The sequence below is a fragment of the Periplaneta americana genome, chromosome 4 (assembly GCF_040183065.1).
Source record: "Periplaneta americana isolate PAMFEO1 chromosome 4, P.americana_PAMFEO1_priV1, whole genome shotgun sequence".
Taxonomy (NCBI): Eukaryota; Metazoa; Arthropoda; class Insecta; order Blattodea; family Blattidae; genus Periplaneta; species Periplaneta americana.
The window spans coordinates 170153621-170179966 of record NC_091120.1 but is presented as its reverse complement, the minus strand read 5'-3'; the positions used below and the strand labels follow the sequence as shown (position 1 = coordinate 170179966).

At 35.3% G+C, this 26346-nt stretch overlaps 1 protein-coding gene across 3 annotated transcripts in view; it reads right to left on the bottom strand.

Annotated features, from left to right (window-relative positions):
* larp (La related protein) overlaps nt 1–26346 on the bottom strand; it is a 330859-nt gene that overhangs the window by 15816 nt on the left and 288697 nt on the right. For all 3 annotated transcript variants that reach the window (XM_069824303.1, XM_069824304.1, XM_069824306.1), the window contains 11 exons: nt 25362–25611; nt 23767–23880; nt 22479–22696; nt 19307–19437; nt 16511–16697; nt 13671–14079; nt 11582–11748; nt 9755–9906; nt 8050–8269; nt 3120–3305; nt 125–366 (listed from right to left, as the gene is read on the bottom strand). In XM_069824303.1, coding sequence (XP_069680404.1) covers nt 125–366; nt 3120–3305; nt 8050–8269; nt 9755–9906; nt 11582–11748; nt 13671–14079; nt 16511–16697; nt 19307–19437; nt 22479–22696; nt 23767–23880; nt 25362–25611 — 2276 coding nt within the window. The remainder of the gene's footprint in view (nt 1–124; nt 367–3119; nt 3306–8049; nt 8270–9754; nt 9907–11581; nt 11749–13670; nt 14080–16510; nt 16698–19306; nt 19438–22478; nt 22697–23766; nt 23881–25361; nt 25612–26346) is intronic.

Below are 26346 nucleotides of genomic sequence, written 5' to 3'. Positions count from 1 at the left end.
ATTCAAAGAAAAATTTGGACTGAATACATGTGTTAGAAAAGAAAGAGAACAATGAAAAGGAAGTGTGGTGAGTAAGAGAGGTGAATTAAGATGACGCAATAAAAGTAATCAAAACCTGACTTACCTGACAGAACTAGTACGAGGCCTGTGCTCCCTAACATCCATGATCCACCCAACATGGCTTTCCACTGGTGGATTATTAGTGTGTCTTGTTTTGCGTTTGCGAAGAGTGCTTGTGTCTGGTGGATGACCCTCTTTGGTAACAGCATAAAAGCGAGATGCTCGTCGATGGTGATGTTCCTTGCGTGGTCGTGCACCAGTGCCACCACCTTGCGAAGTGCTTGGCTCTGACTCAGGAATCTGGACCTGTATCCATGGACACACAGCAAACACCATCCTCAAATTTCAACATGCTCCAATGATCAGGAGGAGTTCGCTTTTGATACAGTACAGATGTAACCATGCAGGAAAATGTCTGGCCATGCATGCATATTTTCATCCAACTCCTCTCTTTGTTGCAACCCTACCGAAAAGTACCCACCAGTGCAAAGTGTTATCAGCTGTCTATTACTAATACGGGTTTTTGTTCACGTGCTTGCTCTTTTATCGCTTATGAAAGTATGGGGATCTTAAAAAGTAGTATGGCAGTCTGGCCGATTACAGTTACTCCAGCTGTCGTGCTATGAAATATTTGAGGTGATCTGTAAATGTGCAAAGCATTCTCGAGGAGAAGACACACTGGTTTTCAGTACTGGAAACTTTTGTAGAAGCTAGGCCTTGGCAATGCTGAATCAGTGCCAACGCGTGTTCTTTCATTCTAACATCAAGGGCCCAGTTTCACCAAACTTCGTTAAAATAACGTAACAGCATGTTAACTACCGTGTTGTTAAAAATTAAACATCCTGTTAGTGTAATAGTGTTTCACCAACCATTTGAGGTACTTTGGTTAGGTAACATGATTTTAAGAGTAATGTAACAGGAATCAAAGAAGCAGTGATTGCATGAAAATTTACTGAATATGCCTTTCTCTTTAACCCAATATTTTCAATTGCCATTTGGATGTGAAAGCGCAAACTATGAAACAAATCAATGTAATGAAAATATTAAAAGAAATGCTAAGACGCGTCTTGCACAAGATACAGTGGAACATTTGAAAACTGACAGTGGTACTTTCATTCTCAAAGTTGATATTTGTACGAAGATTCTTTCAATTATCCAGGATCAAATAGAACCAATATAAAATGAAAATAATTGTGATGCTGAATGCTACAATGGTAAGTATTAACATTTTTTTAATAGCCTATATATCTAACATATCTTCAGACGTCATTGGTCATAATTACATGTGAACTATAACTGTAGCTGCATTTAGATTGGCAACAGGTCATGACTATTTGGCCAAGCATCTGTATAGAATTGGAATATATCTCCTAACTCTCCATTGTGCAACTCAAATCAAGAAATGGATTCAGAACATCTCAAAATCTGTGCGTCAGTGGCTAACCATGATAATATCTTTGAAAAATATTGGAGTGTAAGAGGTCAAATGACTTTATTGTCAAATGCCTGGCATTAGAAAACAACAACATGTGAACTGTTAAATCAGTGAAATATAGAAATATCGTTTTGAAAATCTGTAATTATATCTGAGTATTAATACGAAATAATAATCACAGAAATGCTTACGTTAATAAGCACACATCATCTCTTTACTGTGGATGCAGTGCTAATATTAATATGAATCATTTTAGTATTTGTGAACATATCTATTCTGAATAACTAAAAATGCTGAAGTAGTGATTGCAGCTAATTGTTTTCACTGCAAATATATCTCGATATAATAATGCGGCGTGTAACATGTTCTCTGGCAACCATGATTCACGCTGTAACAGGACATTAAGAATTTAACTGCAGGTGTATGCTATGTTAATTTAACAGTGGGTTTAACATGATGATAGCAGTAACAACAGTTGATGAAACATCTCTTCCATTAAGTTTAATGTTAAACTGCCTTAACGACATGTTAAATATTTAACAAGGGTTGGTGAAACTGGGCTTAACCATAATCAGACGTATCAAGCTGCATTCATCAAACTTCCACAAACTTCACCGTAATAAAAGTAACGAAAATGAATTTGATTGTAACCCCAGGTTAATCTCCTCTTATAATGGTTGCAAACAAATGAGTGCTTATTATTAGTTATCAGTATGTAGTAACAAAAATCTCAACCCCTTCATACACCCACAATAAAGTTTCCAAGAGTGGTCAATGGTATGCACATATTAGGTAATATTAGTCATCATGTTGCATATTTCGATAACCCTCAAGATGCAAGACACTTGAGGGCCAGTACCAATGCAATTTCTCTCCCAGGTAATACATCTCTGATGTTGATTTAACACAAACAAAAGAGCTGTCAGGATTCCTGGGTGGTTAGTGAGTTCTAAGGCAACACATTTTGCAACCAAAAAACAACACAGTTTATAAAATACATTAAAGGCATTGAACACTGAACTTTGTAAAGTATTCATATAACTGTAACATATCACCCTTAATGTATTTTATCGATTTCATGAACACTGTAGTATTGACCAAATATGTGTATTCTATCATACAACACAGTTTACTCATAATGTTCCCAATATGTGATATCATGTCAATTTACGGCAAAGCAAGGGTTGTATGCATTATAAATTATCACATTAGCCAAAACTAGTATGATGTCTTTTTCGCATCAAACAGCCATCTGAAAACCATACTTAATTATAATAATTGCAGCCTAACCATTTTTAGTCGTAAGAGAAGTCTACTTTACAGGACATGCAGAGAGCCACAATATGTATTAGCTTTCTTAAAGAGCAATTACTTCCTGTTATATTTCGAGCACGGTAGGAGGCTGATGACAAAGGAGTTTGCTGACAGGCTTGAGGTTGTGAAAGGGGACAACCAGGTGCTTATTAATGAAGAGAGAAATGTTAATTCGTGATTTCTTCATGGTCGCGTAACTGACAAAATCAAGAAGCAGGTAACTGAAATAAGCACTGATTTAGCCATTATTCCAGATTTAAAGTTTTATTATATTTTATATAATTACTGTATTTTTCTACGAAACACTTACATCTGTAGGTGCAGATCTGGAGATCTCTGGGATAATCTCTTCTTCAGCAGAGACAGATTGTGCAAGAGAGGGTGGAGGAGGTGGAGGAACTTCAGGATTCAGTTTACGAGGTGCACGAGGTGTCATCTTCTCGAAGTCTTCTTGTGTTATGATATTTACAGTCTTGTAGCTCCCTGATGTTTGTGTCTGTTAACAAAATGGTCCCAAATTAAAACATACATATATACTGTATAAAAAGGCAGTCCTTTCACATGCTATGAAGGCACTTGGGGGGGCATGGAGGTAGAACCCCAGGCTTTCTTGACCTCAGCACTAGATGCAGTGGTGTGGTCGGCACCAAGCTCCAACAGTCTTTTACCCATGGGGAAAGCCTAATACTCAATTTAATAGGAGACTGAGTGAATCAGGGAGCTATTCTGGAAGTTTGGCAACATATATAATGTACAGGGTGATCCGTTTGGATATGGATAAAATAAAAACACCGTAAAACATTTACTACTGAACTTTATTTGTTGAAACTTTGTGCATACAACACTGAAAGATGGGAGATTCCTCAGAGCACAACTCATAATGGTGATGCAATTCAGCCCATGTCCATTGTAACATAAGAGGGGTGATTTGTTGAAAAGCTTGAGTAATTTTTACTCTCAGATCATCAATGTTCCTGGGTTTCTGTGAATAGACAATGTCTTTAACAAAACCCTACACGAAGTAGTCAGGAGGGTTAGATCTGGGGAGTTTGAGAACCAAGCCAAGAGATAGCTGCTTCTCGTACTGGGTTTCATCTGCGATCTCCTGCATGTTTTTTTTTTTTAACAAAATCCTGTTTCTACAAATATTCGACATCACAACATTAGGGAATCGTATTTAGGTACATTACGCACACCATACTCACGTCGAAATTCCCTTTGAACTCTTTTAACACTCAAATTTAGCACATCAAAGAACACATTGTGCCCGCTGTTGATTTGTAGTAGCTATTTTAATCATCTATGATTTTCATTTGTCCTTTCAGATTGTTGATTGTCATATATGGAAACTCCCATCTTTTAATCATAATATAACCAGCAAGAAATTTTTCTTACTATCATAATAGCTTTATAATAATAAATATTATCCATACCCAAACAATTCGGACTGTAGATAATATTTTATTGATACTGTAGCACAAATATAGCTACCAAATAGGATACAAATCAAAACAGTCTATACGTAAATGTAATTCTAAAATATGTCAACAGAAGTAAACTAACATTTCATACATACCAGTATTCAAATTTTATTTGCTGAGGTTAAAAGAAGTGAATGGAATAATAATTACCTGCATACATCCAAAATTGTTTCAACTCATTACCTAACCACATAATGCTTTTAAAATTCCTTACAAAAGTAATAATAAAGAACACTTATCTAACATTAAAGAGAGAGAATATAATAATATACTGTTGGAAAGCCTACTATCAAACCCCACTCATTGGCCCGATCAGACCTAGTGGTGTCAGCGAATCCTTCCTTTTACTGTTGCACAGTTCAGTTATCACTGTACATTCACATACAGCAACAATAAGTAAACTGTGCTAAATTAACTATGAAATTAAAATACTTAATTTATGAAATGACACTCGGACTCAAAATATTAGGAAGAGAGTAGACATTTATATGTCTGTCTGACTGTCTTTCCTTCATGCATCTTTCTTGTTCAACCTCTCATCAGCTCAAGTGGCAAAGGTGATATCGAGAAACACCAGCACCATGAACTCCGGTCGAACTTGGTAGACTGTGAATTACAGTCTCCAGCATAAAACTTGACTTTCTAAACTGCTATGCTCACATTCAATTCTGATTCTAAACTCTATTACAAACGTTCTGTCTTCTATGCTTTTTAATTTCTTTTGATGAAAATCAATTTTTTATTACTTATTTTGAGCTGAAAATTCCCGAACTTATTAAATCAAAACACTTGGATTTGAAGATGATAAATTAAATACCCTACATCTAAATTTTCATTGTACATAATAAAAGCCCACTCATTATATTCTCCATTCATTCAAAGAAAAAAGTGGAAGTAAACATTGAAGCCACATGATCAATGCTGTGATTGGTTCCCAGCTAGCATATCGGGACAAAATAGTTACTGTTGTGAATTAATAAACCAGCTATCATTGTACCACAGGTTAAAATTCTTCAGTACATGAAACAGACTTCATCTACTTCGCATTGCTGCCTTTTTTTTTTTTAATCCATCAATCAATACTTCAGCGTAGAAAGATGCGTTAATGTGCTTGTTTACTTTCACTTTTTTCTTAGAATGAATGTATAACATTCAAGACAGTTTTACCTAACACAGTAAAACCTGTTCAAGGCAGAAGTGACATGGTCCTAATTTTTTTTCCATTGTGGACAGGTTTCCGTATTATTCAGATGTGAAATTAAAATGGAATATTTTATCATTTATATACATGGAAATCATCCTTCGAAGAGGTGGAAAAATTCAAATATCTTGGAGCAACAGTAACAAATATAAATGACACTCGGGAGGAAATTAAATGCAGAATAAATATGGCAAATGCCTGTTATTATTCGGTTGAGAAGCTTTTGTCATCTAGTCTGCTGTCAAAAAATCTGAAAGTTAGAATTTATAAAACAGTTATATTACCAGTTGTTCTGTATGGCTGTGAAACTTGGACTCTCACTTTGAGAGAGGAACAGAGATTGAGGGTTTTTGAGAATAAGGTTCTTAGGAAAATATTTGGGGCTAAAAGGGATGAAGTTACAGGAGAATGGAGAAAGTTACACAACGCAGAGCTGCATGCATTGTATCCTTCAACTAACATAATTAGGAACATTAAATCCAGACGTTTGAGATGGGCAGGGCATGTAGCACGTATGGACGAATCCAGAAATGCATATAGTGTGTTAGTTGGGAGGCCAGAGGGGAAAAGACCTTTGGGGAGGCCGAGACATAGATTGGAAGCTAATATTAAAATGCATTTGAAGGAGGTGGGATATGATGGTAGAGACTGGATTAATCTTACTCAGGATAGGGACCAATGGCGGGCTTATGTGAGGGCGGCAATGAACCTCCGGGTTCCTTAAAAGCCAGTAAGTATAGTAGGCTATACATGGAAAACAAAATGGCATGATGCAACTGCAACACGTACAAAATATTCCATTTAACACTACTCACTTTAAATCAGCTTTCTGTACTTATTCCACTGGTGAATCATCATTAAAATCTCATTTTCTGTACAAATAGTATCGTAACTCACTCATTAGTCATTCTACTAAAGTTTGCTAATCCCATTCAATTTAATATCTAACACTATACTATAATACTGTACTGTATATCACTGGACATTATTAATTAATTGAACTAGAAGCCTTGAATTCTGGTTTATCTAATTTCTTTGCCAGTTCAATGGCTTGCTTTGCAGAATAGATCCAGAAATTGGCATGTTCTTTGAAAGGTCATGAAGAACCCACTTCCACAACAGTTCATTTATTTCCAAATAAACAATTGCTTTCTGGTTCCTTTTATATCATCAATACTGGCCGCAAGCCACTCACTCATTATGATCTTTATTTTTTGTAGTGTCACACCTGAGTTTTCCACAACTGAACTTCAACATTATTTCACATATACTTCGTTTCTAATTTTCCTTTGACTCAAAAACTTTTACTTCATCACTTAATGTTAATACCACATTTTACGCAACTTTTTTTTTTACCAGGAAATCACTACTCTTGCACTCTATCTAGCTACGCCAGTATACGGGTGTGAAGCATTGAAAATGTTTGAAGGGACTCGTCTGCCTAGTCAACAGGGTAATAAAATTTATGACCGACAGGACAGGCCAATAAACCCTCGTACCCTCTAAAATTTTGCGAAGTAAACTTGTTTTTATCGTAGTGACCTACATATTTCGTAATTCCTTGAAATTACAGTCAACTCCGGATATAGTGAACCTCTGTGGAATTGCATATTTCGTTCACTATATCCGAAGTTCACTGTATCTGAAGTGTCTCTCCCCTAACCTTCAAAGACAGAAATGAATGAAATTGTGAATAAGAAAATAAAATATTTCATTTTTGTGGAATGGATTACACTGTATACTACTACTCACAGTTGATTTGCCCAAGTCTGCTTGCGAAAGACCATGTTCAATGTCACTTATAATATTCGCCTTATCTTCCAAAGAAAACATTTTACACTTCGACATTTTTATACAGTACATTCACTGTTGGAACACTAGATCAGGTAGAAATGACAAACGCTGTTATGGTGTGACTGCGTACTCAGTCTTGGAATTTCCCGGATCACTTAATGGAAACTGGGAGAGGGTTGATGGAGTTTGAAAGCCATCGAAATATTACCTTCATTTATGCTCTGGACATAATGTCTGTCCCCTTTAATAAAAGAAGACAATTTCATTTTCCGTTGTTTTGATGCTGTCATTATGGAAATGTTTCTGAGAACAAAAGGCAACCCTTTGACGGTGGAGGATTAGAAATAACAGTAGAGTAGTGTGCCTGAGAACAGAATTTCAACCCTTCGATGGTGGAGTGAGGCAAGGTCGTCATGCGTTGCCTGGATTTACAGTACAGCTCATTGTCTAGGAATCACTAATCCTACCTTTGTCCTTTGACTAAAGGAGTAAGAAACTTAGTATGTTGTTCTCAATACAGTCTTTCAATTTTATACAAGAAGATCTAACTTCAATAATAAGAATTTGTCAGGATACAAGGTTCACTATAACCGAAGCGAAGGTTCACTATAAACAGAAATATTAATGTACTTTTTAATGTATGCGGGTCAGGACCAACGAAATAGACAGGATTCCGGATTATTGAGGTTCTGATTTGAACAGGTTTCACTGTATAAACAAAAACTAAAACTTGCTCTATCTAAGAATAATTGTCAAAAGCTTACCCATTCTTGTTCGGTCCAGAGCCCTTCTTCATAATAGTTCAAGCCATCATTGATGACTTGCTCCAGATCCTGGGTTATCTTAACTCTGGTGGTCCAGTCACCCGTGCGATCATATCCCTCATGTTTAGGGTAGCGGGATGGCTGTGAAGTGGCTTGGGTAACTATCAATAGCTTGTTGATCTCATGGTCACTCAGTTCATAGTCTGATTCATCCTCAGACCTGAAAGTAACAAGAGAACATTTATTTATGTAAAATCACCTAAAAATCAGTAGCAGTGAGACAAAGAGTTTCAGATTACAGCCTTCTGTCTGTACATACAATAGACAGTCCAGTATTTAGGTAGTGCTATGCCCATGGGTCCGAAAAAATTTTGCATCCCCCCCATCATCTAAATTATACAAATCTTAGACATTTATTTGTCAAGCTGTAACTATAGAATGTATTAACAATTTAACATATGCTACCATCTATAGCATACAAGCAAAGTAGGAAAATATCAACATCTATTTTCAATCATTTTTTTTTTCTTAAATTTCTGCTGCCTCTACAAATCTGCCACCCTAAACCCATGCCTATGTGAACAATGTATAAATACAGGCCTGGCAATAGAGTTCTAATTTGTCCAATTTTTCTCAGATAAACTGTCCTGTTACGAAATGTCGAATTTTTTAAATATTCTAAAAATAATTCTGTGGGTAACAGATGCTGTTCCTTATACACTTAGGTTAGTATAACAATACAGTAGAGTCTCGATTATCTGTCGTAATGAAGGGAAGAGTAGAAACGGTTAATCGAAAAAGATGGCTACTCCATTCTCCTTGTTATTAACTTATTTTTTATGTTCTTTTAAAGAAGTCTGTCGCTATTTTCTGAACTTTACTTCCAGTTATTTTTTTCTGATGTTTATTCTAATTCTCCAAAGTCAAAGTGCGGGATTGAAGTATCATCCTTTTGCTTCATAAACCTCATGACGATTCCATTGGTTTAAGTGCAGTTTCTAGTGAAACACACGATTCAGGTACAATCAGATAATCCGATTATCGGTTAATCGAGAGACGGATAATCGAGATTCTACTGTATAACAATCCTGATGGTTAATCTGCGAAACACTATTTACCAATTTACTTTTGTTGGCAATATGTGTGGTGATGTTCTTCTTTTTCCTCTCTATTTTTTGTCAGCGGTATGTGGCTTCGTCGATTTCTGGTCAAGGATCATGGTGATTGTTAAGGTGTACAGAGAGGCTATACCTTCATTGTGAGAATATGGAGTTTTGCATCTAAGTTAATGTCAAATCGAAAGTGTTCTGTAAATCATAATATAAGAAGTGACTTTCCATTCGTTAAAAGTATATAGTAGAAGAAAATGCAGAATGCACGATATATTATAAAACACCAAATTTTGCAATGCATATGGTGGTCAGTTAGATGTATTCAAACATACGAAAACCGAAACCAGAAGTGGCAGTTAAAAAACTAGGCTTCCATGAGTGCAAGTACTTGAACAATATGAAGAGTATTAGTGTATCAGAAAACAGTTATCAGCTGATAAAACAGGTTCAAACCTGTCTTCGGACAGTTAACTAAACAATTGTAGTACATAGGCAAAATTTAAACATTACACAAAATAAGGACATAAGACTTATTTGCCTCCATTGGAAGTGAATGGCTGAGGTTTTATTTTCCAGTCTGCTACTGAACTCACCAATCAGTGAAAGTATTATGTCGTCCTGATGGTACAGGTCCATCCAATTCTTCATCAAACTGAAAATCCAACTCCTCTCTTTCTTCAAAGTGTTCTCGTTCTTTCTTTTCTTCTGATTTATCTTTCGGAGGGGGTTTTACTCTTCGTTTAACCTGTATGGGACAATAAACACATTATATCATTCGAAATGTTAGTGATATCCTCTATCTACACTATAAAAGCACTTAAGGGGAATGAAGTAGAGTTACATGTTTCCTTAACCTCTCTTTCTTCAAAGTGTTCTCGTTCTTTCTTTTCTTCTGATTTATCTTTAGGGGGTTTTACTCTTCGTTTAACCTATATGGGACAATAAACACATTATAACATTCGAAATTTTAATGATATCCTCTACCTACACTACAAAGGCACTTAAGGGGCATGGAGTAGAGTTACATGTTTTCTTAACCTCATCACTAAAATGAAGTTGTGTGGTTGGCACGACACTCTAACCTCCTTTCACCGCTCCCCCCCCCCCAAAAGACCTAGTATTCAATTTGATAGGAGGCTGAGTGAACCTCAGTACCATTCTTTAGTTTTATTCCAAAAATCATGGTTTTCGTCTTGTTTGAATTTATCTTCATCCCATATTGTTCACAGTTGTCATTTAGCTCCAGTAGCTTATCCTTAGTATATCTCCTCTTTTGGTAACAACGCCATATCATCAGCAAATCTTATACACTTTGCTCTTCTTCCCCCTACTATCACCCCTCCCACGTTCTGACAACAGTCCAAGAGTCTTTGCAACAAGAAAAATCCTGTTACCAACCGGGATTGAATCCAGGACCTTTCAGTCTGTAACCAGTTACAAATGAGATTCAAATTCCAAATACTGTTGAAGAATTTCATTCTAGAATTATTTTAAATTGTGTATATTTATTTATTCATTTATTTATTTATTTATTCTAATGTAGTTAAGCCCATCAGGCCTTCTCTTCCACACCACCAAAAATATAAATACAATAATAGAAATAAAAAGAAAAATCACACTATAAACAAAGTAATGCCACACAAAAATATACACAGGTTGCAGTCACACAAACTGTATATGAGTGATTAAGTATCGCAATTAATTACATGCTAACTAATTAACTAACATAAACAAGAAACTTGCAATTCTAATCTAGAGTAAAAAACACAAACCAACACTTCTAGCAATACCTAAAAAGCATTAAATAAGACAAAATTTTCCAATTTAATTTTGAATTGTGATAAAGTCCGGCAGTCCCTAACGTCATTAGGTAACGAATTCCAGAGGTGAGGTATTTCTACAGAGTAGGAGGATGAGTTAGACCCCTACGAAGAGTTCCTTCCCAGACATTTGAATGGGGGGGGGGGGGGGGGCAGTTTACATCTGAATCTTTTCTTCTAAGGGAACTCATCATATATACACACACTGAGCTAAGATTGTAGACTGTTTTGAGTTCGCAACCTTCTCTGACTTGCTACTTCAGCAAAAAGTTTGAAGAGATCAAGTTCAAGATAAAAGATAGAAAAGACCCATCGAAACCTAATAGCAATCAGGATGGAAGAAAACAAGAGATGGTCTCAAGTGTGACCAGGAAAGAGAAAAGAAAAGAGAATGACATAAGTGCACTAAAACAAGAATTGATACACAGAAAAACATAATTTTATATTAAAAAAATTCATCCACTAAAACAAGAAATGATACAGAGAAATAGAATTTTACAAAAAAAATAACATACTATATGGTTGTGCACATTTTAACTAAACTGAAGTAGGTAACAAACGACAACTAAATTTAAAAACAAGTGTTGCTGCTATACTTACCTCTCTCCAGATATCATCATCCTGACTTGCACCGAGTTTTAGATCAGCCATCTTCTTGATGGGGATTCCTCTTTCCTCCTGAGGTTCAAGACTATCCTCACGACTGCTTGGAGGAGTCTTCTTCTCACTTTTAGAAGGTTCAACTGGTGCTGTTGATTGAAGAGTCTCTGTAAAACCACATTTAGAATGAAAAATCGCATTTGTAGCATAAGATGTATATCAAAACATCAAACATTAAAACTCCGTATTTGACAACATTTTATTGCAGTAAGTTTCCTCAACATTTTCAGTTTGTGGTAAACTAGACACAAAACAGAACCAAAACAGTGTCAACTGAAATTGCAAAAATGTTTATCTTTCTATTAGAAACCTGGAACCGCCACATTGCCATCTGTTCATTTATCATGTAAGTCATATCATACCATATAAGAGCCTTAAAACGTTTATATACTGTGGATTTATTGAATTCCTATCTTTAAGCACTTCATCTTTCATTCTCGAATGACAAAAACATTGTGTTATTAATGATGGATTCCAATACTCAAAATTAAAAAAATTGTGTGAAAGTGGCCTATTAATTTCACAAATTACGTAACATACTTAGTTACACCACAGTGGAAGGATCATCTCGAAAGAATGGATCGATGCACTGTTTCATTACCATCCGCATGGCAAAAGATCTCTACGTCATCCGAAGAAGAGATGGACTGAAAATTCTTGTTTGAGACCGTAACAGGCCACTCGGTTTAATACTTGTTAGGAAGATGACGACGGCGACGACTTAGTTACACCACAGTCCAGTATATAGTCACGAAGCTTGAGTTGTGAGGGTGATAGGAATAATAGACTGTGCTGATACTATTTCACATTGTCTGTAATGAGGCGATATTAGCGATCCTAGTGGTTAGCAACTATCTATGCATGCATATTTACTACGTATTGAGCTTCGTGACTGTATATACTAGACTGTGGTTACACTCCATACACAATCTCTATATTCGGTTACTGGGGTTTATGAAAATATTTTATAGTAAGGATTATCGGATTTTTTCGATTAACTGTTCAGTCCACCCCCTTTATTACCATGAATAATAGAGGTTCTACTATACTTTCAACATTTCAACTCAACAAGGTAAGTAAAAAAAGACCTTGTGCGAGATCGTGCGTATTTGCTTGGTTTCCGCACAAAACCAATCCGCGGAAAATCTAAAATTCCACATTCGGTATTCCCAATCTAACACACACAACAATTTCCCTCTTCTTACCGCTTAAGTGACATATTGATTTTACTGCTTTAGGCTTTTAACATATTATTTTCAGAGACGTTCAATATAGTAACAATTATAAATTGGAAACTTACCACTGCAATTTCACCCAAATTGCACTGTTAATTATTGTTTTTAAATATTTGCAAAAATTAAGTAAACTCTACAACTGCACTAAAGTTACTGCATTCGTGATGCAAGTAGCATTAAGGAAGCCGTGAAAAAATCAACAAGATTCCAGACTCATCATAGACTGGGGGAAAAAAAAGACAGACATATATCACGGCCTGCTGGAGTATAGTAAACACAGAAAACATTTTAAAGCAACAATGTTGAAGATAGATATTTTTGTTTTGCAAATTTGCCGTCATTGAACAGAAACCAAGATGGAGATTTCATTGCAACTAATTAGAAATTCCTCTTTCAGGTATGTAATAAACGATCTTCGCACAAAATAATGTACGATACACGAGCGGTATGTTTTCTTTCAATTCTCGGAAATTAAAAAAGCTCAACTACGTTTCGTTTTTTCAAACTTTTCCTCGAACATGAAAACTTCAACATATCGCTCTTGTAACGCATATTACTATTTCCTTGCCCAGGGTTAAAAGAAAATGTGTAATTTTGTATGCCAAAACCTTCAAGAGAAAGTATGATCCTCGGCAATGTAAATTTTATAGCATTACATATTAATTCGATAATCTTGCTTGCTCAGTAGCTCAAAGCACAATCACTCATTCCACATCAGTTGGGAAAAGAAGACAAATTAAGCAGCATCACTGCAAGCAATTAACAACAAGTCATCAGTAACAATAGACACATACCTTGGGTATCCATCCTCTGAGGTTCGTCCCGCTCTTTACTTTCAGTGTTCTCAGTCTGTGGTGTGTTCTGATCCCCATTTTCCCCCTGGACTCTCGCAGTTACAGGTATGAATTCAGGAACATCTGGATTTAAGTTGTCCACCACGTGGTGAGAATCCGTGGACACTTCCACTCTGCCATTTTGCAGTTCAGGTCCGTCAATGGCTAATGGAGGAGCTGAAGGAAGTGGAAAGGAACGAAAGCTCGATGGAAGGGGTGGAGGAGGGATCTGATGAGCGGGAATTACCACAGGGGGTGCATAGTGATGGTTACCACCAGCTGCTCCCTGACCTTGCATTACCAATCCTGCAGCACCTTGACCTGGTCCTTCCACAATCGGCCACTTTTTTGGGTTGATCTTGGTACGAACCTAAATAAAATTGCAAAAACGAAAATTAGTTGAGTCCTGTTAAGGGGGGAGACGGGTGATGCTTGGAAGCATAACAATGGCTGCACTCTTGAATGGTATGTGAACTTCACAAGTTGTTTCCTCCAGGCTTTTTTTTTTCGGTACATTTCACATGTTCAAAGCATAAAGGCTCTTATTTTGATGCAAGAAACATGAGATTCGAACTGCACATTCTGCATACTATGGTTAACAAAACAGTCTTTTTTTTTTTTTTTTTTTTGATAAACTAAATACTTTCGAAATTATCATCATCATTCCATGAATTGTGCCTAATGGCCCATTATAGTCTCTTGTCAACATTTTAACATTCTATTTACATGTGATTTCCAATTTTAATTGTATTTTGTAGGTACGGTAATCTATGATTGGTTCAATATGTAGTTTCTTCATAATGTCACATTTTTCAAATGGTCCATTCTCGTGTATCCTGATGTATGTCTCATATGTTTCATTTCTGTCGCAGTTAATCTCTATTTCTCAAGTGGTCCATTCTCGTGTATTCTGACGTAAATCTCATATATTTCATTTCTGCCACAGCTAATCTCTGTGTATCAATGCTACAAAATGTCCAGTCCTCACTGCTGTAACATAATATAGGTCTGGTCAAAGTTTTGTAAAGGCAATTCTAGTGCGCATGTGTTCCTGGACAAGGTTGGTTTAAATATCCTAATAATGGTCCCCATTACTCTGTTCAATTTCATAATTTTTTCATTAGGGTTTTTTTCCTTCTTCATATGTGATTTGATATCCAAAATAATTAAATTGTTGTACTTGCTCCAATAATTTACTATTCTTGGAAATGTTGCTACGGACTGGTTATTTTTCCTTTTCTTTTCGAAATTAAAAAATAAAACATATTTAGTGAACACAAAAAATTTAAATTTTGAAATTGCCTATATATATTTTTTAATTTTCTCTCCATTTACAGACGTAAATTTAAAATTCTGATTACGTAGTTCTTTTCTAATCATATCAGAGATGTGAAAAAAAAGTCATGTATGGAACTTGAAGTTTGTAAGACACAATTGATTTTGAAAGTACGCAATTTATTTTTAATTTGAATGACTCAAAAATCATTCATTTGATCATAATGAAACTTATATGTAAGAATAGGAATGTGAAGGACCAGCAGGGCCGAATATGTTGTGTGACGATAAACCATATCTGTATCCATATTTATCCACATGCAAGAATATTAGGAAGGGGATGAAGTGTACAAAATTGAAGTCTCTATCTTAAAACTTGTACAAAACAGAAATTTCACACCTCCCCCCACCCAACCATGTTAAATTATTACTGAACAAAAATATATTAGCCTATGTTAATGCAAAAACAAATGAAAAGTATATAACAGAGAAAATAAAAATGAAACCAACGAATCCAAGAATATCTACAGTAAAATCCCTCATATCTGGCACCCAAATAACCAGCAATACCAAAACGATGGCACTTTTGGCTAGGCCAAAAAAAAAAAACTCATTTATGCGAAAGAGAAGAGTCAAACGAAGATGTGAGTGGTTTTTATGGATCGCACATGCCTCATATTGTTTACTCTTTAAATTGTTCAAGCGTGAAAACATAGACAGAAAACCCCGTTATGTCCCTGGAGATTGGTAAGCTGTCACTTGGGCCTTGCAAACAATTCGCAGAGGCGATATCTTTAAATTTACCACTTGAACTCATTCGAAGGAGTGTTGGACCGGTCTAAAGAGGAAAGTGTAAAATTCTCTGTTCTTACAGCGCGTAAAAGTTTCATTCAAGTGATAGATAGTATATATAAACAAGAAGACATTAGAGATATGTTAAGGAGGTTCAAATCATCGAGCGCTACTTCGTCTTCATAGTCGCGACATTGGCTACACTGCTCTTCACGTCACATGGCCGCTATTTTAAATTGACATAAGGTTACGAAAACGTTTAGTATTTTTACACTATTATGCATTACAATAAATTATGAACTGATTGATGTACATTACCGTATTCAGTACTAAAAATAGACACTGTACGTATTTCAAAACTTTATTTTTAAATATCTATATGAAATGTCTAAATTTCAACATGGAAAAAAAATGTTTGTGCAGAACAGTACGTCTTTACATAACCTATAAAACGTATTTTCCAATTATCTGGAAAAATCAGTTATCTGACAGATATGAGGAATTCTACTGTATAATGTATAAGAATAATATTTAAAATGGCACCAGAATGTTTATGTTATAAGAATGAACTGATGCAAAACAAAAAGTGATAAATCACAAGCCAGTAGGACACATGTAGGAATTATAACGAAAACACTTCTTGTCTTGGCTGAGGTAACTTTCTAATTGAACTATTCAAGTCCATTCAATCTAGGATAGGAATATAAACCAATGACACATTTAAATCGACGTACCTTAAAGTCCTTCATTTCAAGTACTTCAGATTCGTTTATAGCTTCAGACACAACCTTATAGCTAGTTGACAGTGCCTGAACACGATGGAATGATGCAATTAGTGTGACTGGTAAGTAACCTTCAGCATCCATTTTGCGACGAAGGAAGAAGTCACGTAACAAGTTCTCTTCACTGAAGTAGTACTCTCTGAAAGAAGGAGATTAAACATGTATCATTTCTAGTAATGGACAGCATTTAGCTTCTTACACTCATATAAATAGTAATAGCTGTAGTGAAAAAACCCAGTGTCAACTGGAATGTAAGAAAATATTCATTCACTTGGCTTGCTCAGAAGTAAAATTTAACATTCATTTCCTTTTCAGTTGGGAAAAGAAGACAATTATTTAAACATCACTGTAAGTCCAAGTGCTTCAATTAAGTAAGGAATCAATGTCACATTCAAAATACACACACATACATACATCAACCTAGCCTAAATCTCAATTATAAGAGTAACGAAAAGGAAAACAAGAAAGGAATCAAATTAAGATAGACTTTTTTTTTTTTTTTTTTTTAAAGGTTATATAGGAAACAACATTGCTGTAAGGACAAAAAAATGAGCATCACAGAAGGTAATATGTATGTACTTTTTTTAACCTTTACGAATTCACAACCATTCAGTTTATCAAGTTGTGAATGATTTTACTGTTTGCAGTTTATTTTCTTGAATTTTATTATTACTCAAAAGACAAATAATATATAATTAATATGTACCTAAACAAACAGATAAACTTGTATTATACTAAATACAGTAACTACAAGAAAGGAATTACTTGCTCATATTAACAATCATCATTGAAGCAATTAGAAAAGGGTTGAAAATTAACTTAGAAATAAGTAAAATAAAAATATTTAATCAATCACTAGAGACAACTCTAAAACGAATTAATAAAAAAACTCCTGTAGTAACTGAAGTTGATAAATGAACCAAAGCAGATACTGGAGTAGGAGCTGCCATAGCAGCAGGAAGTCAAGAAGAAAATGGAATTTGAGCTCTCTAATGGTACTTCCTATTCGCACATGCCATCTTATGATCAATCCCAAATAAATCAAGGGAAGTAATTGCCCGCCTCATATCTCCAATAGGTACCCCATTCCTGAAACTTTCTATGTACCATACATGGCAAAGAATTTTGTGATGGAAATGGTTGTACGGTGTTTGAATAAGCTGTTGACAAAGTAAAATATCTGCTAGTATACCGACAGCCTGAGATCATACATGCAGCAACTTTTTAATACTATCTACAAGTGAAGACCAGAACTCCAGCTGTTATTGGGGAATTGATAAGAAAGTTGAATGAATATTTAGTAAACTTCATTTTATTACTTATGTGCAATACTGACGTTGCTTGTCACTTTGTCCACGCAGGTGTTTGTTCATTATCACACCTGTTACTTTTATTTTTTTGTCACTAATGATAAACGCGAAAAGTTAATTACAGATTAGACAAGAAGCGTGCGAAAGTTTCATGTGGATTATATCTAGGGTTGCCAGGTGTCCTCTATTGTAAAGAGACCTAAAAAACTCGTCCTGGCACTTAATAACTCTTAAGTTTTAAATGGCTTTATTACAGTCATGGATTTGATCTCAGTGAAAGTTAACATATGGATGGCCGAGAACCAGACTGTTCTAAGTCAAATTTTTATAAGAAAGAAATCTGTGTTTCATTGTGTTCCAGTTCTTGTCTGCATATATGAATCGAACAAAATTGTAAATATTCCTCTCCATAAGGTTGCTATGAAGCTATTCCAAATTGTTTCATGAAGCTCTGAATGTCAGGAGCTTAAAATAGCTCTCCTGAAAAAAAAAAAAAAAATAGTAAAATGGACTTGGAACAGTCTGGTTCTGGGCCATCGATATGCTATGTGTAAATTTTGTAATGTACAGTAGTGGCAAAAAAAACCGGACCGACCCTTGTAGCTGATTTCAGGGCCTTGTTCACTCCAGAGCACGACAGACTGGTAACTAAGACTTTCGTGGTTCGAATCCTGCCTGGGAAGGAAGATTTTTTTCGTTCCTTATTCAAATTTATTCCCAATACTTTTCGATTGCTGGTAAAATTCATGTTCTGGGAATAATAAGTTAATTAAGTAGTAAAATATTGCTGCAATCGAAAAGTATTGGGAATAAATTTGAATAAGGAACGAAAAAAATTTTCCTTCCCAGGCAGGATTCAAACCACGAAAGTCTTAGTTACCAGTCTATTGTGCTCTGAGTGAACAAGGCTCTAAATCAGCTACAAGGGTCGGTCTGGTTTTTTTTGCCACTACTGTACAAGTTGAGAAGGAACAGCGAGATTCAATCCATAATTACGAGCAATATCAAAGAATAAATTTTTACCTCATTAAAACATAAAAATAATTTTGTTGAAAGTTTTATATGAAATTTAAATAAAATGATCTGTATACAACGAGGATCTTCATCATTAATGACAAAAAATTTAAGAAAAAAAAACAGTGACTTACTGTTCACATAATCATTTAACTGCTACAATGGTTTTTAATATATTATTTATTTGATTAAATGCAATCAATTCGATCTGCCAAACCAATCACTCATACATAAACATAAAATGTCACTTACGAACTACAAATGCATTATATCTCGCACACCAACCCAGTATGAATGGTAGAATTGTTCTTTTATGTACACTTCTTCTGTACTTATATATAATATCTAAGAATTTTTCGTCCTTTTATACATTCATGTACAAAAATTAAGCAAACATTTTGTTATGAAGACGTCTAACACTCACATTTGTTTTCTTATATATTCCTTCAGTGTAGGTTCATCCAGATGCATGTAGCTGTTACTATCGAAGTAATATGTCCCCATATAGGGCATCATGAAAGCTGGCTGCTCTGCTGGACCTCCGAACTTGTTCACCTTTAACAAAAGGGAAGTATGATACACTACAAGTAAAATGGAATTATCTTTATTATTTACTTATCAGCACTTCCTGTTTGCTCAGATGTTGTGCTTTCATCACAAAATATGTCCCACATCAGACGGGAAAAGAAGACAAAAATATTCAACATCTTCATCATCACAAACACACACCTGCATTTTATCCACTGTTCGTGATCATGTAATGTAATATATTTCACAACAGTACTTCAAATAAAAGCATTAAACTTTTGTAGATTGCACAGTCTAATATCGCAGAGAAACTACGTACATAAATCCTTCTTATATATGAACTATGGTATGTTTAAACTGCCATAAAGTTGCAGTACAACCATGCGAAAGAAAAAACAGTATTGTAAATATCATTTGCATAAATGTAAATGTTGTTCTCTGTAAACCTTAGGAGTGGAACAGAAGAATATTCTAATGAATAATTTTATCTTGACAAGATAATGTAATTATTTAACTAAATTTTCTCATCAGAAGTAATTGCTAAATTACTATAATTTAGTTTAAGAGACCATTACTTGCTTTCAGTCATCTGATGATTCATTTATTTTTAGAACTCAGTTCATAAAACCATTTGTTGAAATACTTTCGATTACGATAGATATAAATCTGGATTTGCTTCACAAATTTCGGAATATTGACCGTATAAAACACCAGGTCGATTAATTAAGAATCTAATTTGGTTTAATCGACCTGGTATTGCATTGGCTTTTACACCAAGACTATTAGGGGCTCCAGATATAGCATTCCCACAAATAAACAATATGAGATTTTGATTATTACCACCCTCATTAATTTTACTACCAGCTAGTAGTATAGTAGAAAGAGGTGCAGGTACAGGTTGAACACAATATGTCGCTGTATTTCATAAATTTTACGAAAGTCACTGGACTTTCTCTTCTCCGGAGGCAGGTAATCCCACACTCTTTTTCAATAGATGAATTGATTATATATCTGTTATCATTCTGATATTACACGGATGCTACATTACTTTGCAGAGACAATTAATATTAGGTACCCTCCACAAAACTGGCTTCATTTATACACCGATGGATCGTTAATCTCCAGAGAACAAGGTGCCGGTGCAGGTGTTACGTGCTGTCTCTTCTCACTTTATAGATCTCTTGGATATGGAACAACAAGTTTTGATGGTGAAATCATTGCAATAAGTGAATGTCTCAGGAATCTTCTATGCCACATCAATAAATTTAGGAATGCAGTTATATTGTCAGACTCCAAAGCAGCTATTCTATCAATCATCTCTAAACACACACCTTCATCTCAAACAGCAGAAATAACTAAAATGCTCTCTCAATTATTATCACTCAATAAAAGAATTGTATTTCAATGGATACCATCCCATTGTGGAATCCTGGGAAATGAGAATGTGGATGCTTTAGCAAAGAAGGGCAGCACTGCTACTTACAGACCTGTTACTAAATCTACGTATTACTCTGTGAAGAGATTTATTAAATCTACATACTTAGACTTCAACAAACAAAATTTGATAACTCAATCCCAAGGGAAAAAATGGAACTCTCTGCATCAAAATCCACAGTTAATTCCAGATTTACCACGAAAATCGTCTGTAGCTGCATTTAGATTGGCAACAGGCCATGATTGTTTGGCCAAACACCTGCATAGAATTGGAATATATCAGTCCCCTAACTGCCCATTGTGCAACTCAAACCAAGAAATGGATTCGGAACACCTCAAAATCTGTGCTTCAGTGGCTAGTCATGATAATATCTTTGAAAAATATTGGAGTGCAAGAGGTCAAATGACTTTATTGTCAAACGCCTGGCATTAGAAAACAACAACAACAACATTACTTTGCAACAAGGAATAATATAGGCCAGGAGATCCCCCCCCCCCCAAAACCCGAAGTCAAATCCTGTTCATTCCACCCAGAATTTTATAGCTTCTATTGAGCAAGCCAGTTGTCCAGACAACACAAGGATTTTCTCTGGGTACTCTAATTATCCTGTAACATTCCAACAATCCTTCATCATAATCATTATTATTACAAGTGTAAGGTAAACCTACTGCCTGTAGTTCACTCTGGGTAATCTCTGACGAACTAAGCAGTCTATGCTTTTGGTACTACCAATATATATGAATCACACTTGTACAGTTGGGGTGAATAACGGCAAGTTAAGAGTCCTGCTATGGCATAAAGAAACGTTTTCATCCTTCTGTCAGAGGTTTCCCTAGTTACCAAGAATTAAGAATAGAGTACCGGCAATCTGGACAAAGAATTCTGTCGTCGCTCATTTTTATTCATGAACAAGGGGATGTTTTACATGCAATAAATTTATTATGTGGAACGAACAGCCTCAGTTTCTCACCCAAGACACAAAGCACTTAAGATTTCTTGCCTAAAAATCCATTACTCTCGGCCAAGGTTGAGCCTGCATACCTGAAGTCCAAAGACAAGGATGGTAACTACTATATTAAAATGCAAACCTCCTGCATATGGTGAAAAAAAAAAAATTATGGTTTATTTAACGACGCTCACAACTGCAGAGGTTATATCAGCGTCATCGGTGTGCCGGAATTTTGTCCTGCAGGAGTTCTTTTACATGCCAGTAAATCTACTGACATGAGCCTGTCGCATTTAAACAACTTACATGCCATTGACCTCGGCCGGGCTCGAACCCATAACCTCGAGCATAGAAGGCCAGAGCTATACCAGCATATGAAGAGCACCAATACAAATGGCTGCAATGTAGTAATATCACTGTCTCTTATGAGACAGAGAGGGAGAAAGAAATCAGTTTCCCAATGCATTGTCACTTGAATGCTGTGCTACAACCAGCATATTTATAATAATTGTATAGAGGAAACAGCATGAACTAAAATTGTAGGTTTTTTTTAGGCATACTTATAATGTCTGGCTGCCCACTGCCTCCCATTATAGTGATACTCCTTACCTAGGCAACACTGCACTCCTATGATTTGCAGGAGCTGTGAAGCCTTGAAGATCATATGCAGCAAAGTACAAACCTTACCTGAGTATATTCAGTTGGGTAATCGGGGTACTCTGACTCGCTATGAAGTGGTCCTCCTCTCCGGAAGCCACCCCGGCCCAAGCCTCGTCCCCCACCACGTCCACCTCTGCCTCTGTGCCTTGGACCACCTCGGCCTCCTCTGTAGTGATGACCACCTCTATCAAGGCCATCAGTGCTTCTCCAACTGTCGGCATCTTCACGTGTGTGATAGTCAAGCCCTGTGGAATGGAAGTTATAAATTCCCCTACACACATAATTTAAAAGAGAGTTAAACTATTACATTACGAAAAAAAAATGGGTTTACAGGAAAAATAGGGAGACATGAGAGCCGAAAAGGAAGAAACGAATTCAGAAAGGAAAGAAAATAGATGCCTCTATTCAACTATCACCATCTTCAACGAGTGTGGTAGTCAAGCTCTGTGGAAGGGAACTTATCAATTCTCTTACATTATAATTGTACAACTCAAAATAATTTTTCTCTTTCAAATTACACATCCCATTTAGAAGAAATTTTTCAGTTTGTCTGGATACTTCATCAAAAACTTTCAGCATCAAATGAAGATGAAAATTATAGAAATCGCTGCAACAGTTTTATTAGTTCATTACTCTAGCTTCCATAACCTAATTTTATAATAACAGAAGTATTTTAAAGCCTCTGTAATTGAATTAAATGTTTCCCAATTTGTTACAAAAATTGTTTTATTAATACATTCTATTTTTATTTTAGTACAAAACAACTATGAGAGATCTGTAAAGGAATTCAATACATGCTTTCCATTAAAGACCTCTTGTCAATTCAAAACCACAACCGCAATTCAGTATCCTGCTATATTTTGTAACGAAGGCAGGTACAAGGAATGATAATGAAAGACAAGAAGGAAAAGTACCTAATACACAATTCCAATGCATTTGGGGGGTCAAGGGGAAAAACACGATTAGCCACATTTTGCTAATTTTTCAGATCGTTTACACACTTGCAGAACTGTCAGTTTCTTCCTGTGTAAGCCTTTCCTTAATATGCTTATAACGTGGAATCAAGTGAGTTTTTCCTTCAATATGATTAGGGAATCTTAAAGACCTACCAGATTCAATTAAAAAATAAAAATTACTAAATTTGGACTAAACGTGTTTTTCCACTTGTTCCTTCATTTGGATCCAACAAATCACAATTAACAAAAATAAGCAACACTTGTTCAGAAAGTACTGTTGAACAGAAACACTACACTGATTAATGAGGGCAGTAATCCGAGAAACAAGCTTAGCTATAAACTGAAATAATCATACTTACCATGTTCTCCATTCCGCTCTCTGTAATGACCACCGTGAAATTTCGGTGAACGTTCCCTTTTTCCACGAGACTTGGCCAAATCAATATCCAAAGGAACCCATTTTTGCTTTGGAACTACAAAGAAGAATAAGAGCATCAATATTTTGAAAAGTTAATGTGAGAGTTACAATTAATGTTAATCACACTGCCTAATTTTTAAGAAGGAAAGAGAAAATAAAAATAAAAAGGAAAAAAGAAAGTGAAGCAGAAAAACAAAGAATGAGCAAAATGTGCTAATTGCAATCTCTAAGGTTGCTATGTTTATGTCAGAGAAAAACGGAAGATTTTCCATGATATATTTATTTTATTATACTGAATAGAACACTGTTGTTTATATAACCTATATTTAATTTACTTCTTCTGGTATTTCTCTTGAGATTCAGCTGCTCTTAAGAATTTTTCATCCTGTTTTGCAAATTAGAAAATATTCCCAAATGAAATACAAATTTAGTACAATTTGTAGCTCTGATCAGTTCAGAATTACTCCTGTATACAACAACTGTCTACTTATTCTTCATTAGTGTAAAATCCCTTTCTATGAAGACATCAGAAGCTGGAATGCTAGTACAAACCTTAATATTATGACTTTATTTATGATTGAACTCGTTCTTTATGAACTTTATAAAAAATGAAGCCACTTACCAATATCACTTCCTTGATAATGATTATGTTCCAATAAAACAACCCTACTCTCACAAAATGCCTCACACAGTTTATCAAGGATCACAAATTCTTGCAGTATCAATATATTAATTCATTTTCAAAGCTAGAATACAGTAATCAAATTCTTGACTCAAAAAGCTATGTAACTAAAGCTATCGATTAATTTCGGTAAAATTATAGCTTTTTTTCAAGATAATGCAACATATTGACATAAAACTTACAAAAAATTAACAAAAACTATAAAAAAAAAAAAAGGAACAGTGTCATCTATGTAGCCTATGTGATGTCTTTGTAAATGTAATATTCCGGGACTTGTAAAATAAGACTCTTTAATGTGATTGCATCAGAAAAAAGAAAAGGAAGAAATGGTCTTATAAGCAAATGAAAAATGTAAGCCATAAAATATAAGAATAAACCGCAAATCTAACTGGAAAAACGTGAGACCTGGCAACCCTAGGCAATCTCTGAAATAAATGTGTTCTTATTCTAACCATACAATTTTTTGGATGACCTAGTAATTCAGTTTCTACAATAAATATTTTCATTCTTGTGTAATATTATCTTTATCTGGTTCTAAATGTTTTTCACTCTTATCCATATTGTTTACATTTTTAAGCTAAGACATGTAACTCTTACTTAAGTATTTTACTTTACATCCAGCAATCTACATCTCTCAAATGTCAATGAAAACATTCCTGAATTCTGACATGGTAAAGTAAAATAAAGGAAAAGAAAAAAAAAAAAAACACAGATGATGTGAAGAGTGAGAGAAGGAAGGGACTGGATCGGACAAAAAAAAAAAGTTTAAGATCTTAATCGCTACTCAGCGAAATAGAGACTGTTAAGAAAAATCTGAAGCACTACTGTCTCGGCATGTCATATATCATACTCACTCTTTTTCCTCCTCTCAGCAGCTTCTGGTCCTGCTAGCTGACTGGAACCTTGGTGTTGTTCCTCTGGGTAAGATGAGCTGCCATTTTGCAAGGGCTTGTCCTCGGCACTGGATGGCCCTTGTGCACCTTCATTATTGGAACCTTGACCATTGCTGCTACTGGTGCTACTGCTACTGCTACAGCTTCCAGTAGTAGCCTTCACATGACCATTCTGCTTTAACGTTGGAATAGGGTTCACTTGGCTCTTTTTCTGAAAGTTAAATTAAGGTGCAAACATAACCTCACATTCAACGATGATTTAAAACTAAGACTTGAAACATTCCCAAGTATAGAGTTTCAATATGACGATAACAGAAATTTATATAGTAATAATAATAATAATAATAATAATAATAATAATAATAATAATAATAATAATAATAATAAACTACATTATTCATTTCCCTCCTTCAAATAATTCACAGACATGGTATACCTTATTTTATTTCAAGGAGTGCAGTTCGGTGGCTCCTTTGAACACTCACTTACAGATTTATGACTTCCTACACAAACACCTCTGACAATTCCATCCTGTCCCCTCGTCCCAACATTGCACATTTGCCACAATCCTGGTGACCTTCGAAATTATGCAGTGAAACTGACGGGATTCTTGGAATTCGGAGAAGATGCGACAACTCTGCCTCCACGTGGATTTGACGGGAACCTGTGAATTCTTCTGAATGAAGGTTGTGATTGGTTACCAACAGGAGAAGACAAGATTTCCGTCACAGTAAGGAAGACATTTATTTATGACAACCAATTAGTAGTGGGCAGTAGAAGGTCTGTCGGCAAAGTATTTTCTATGAAACTGCACTCCATGAAATAAAATAAGGTATATGCATTCGATCTCAATCCCCATGGCTCACAAATCAATTATTTTTGAATTAGGAGAATTGTTTGCAGTGTGTTGAATATATCACATGAATTGGAAAAACAGCACACCAGG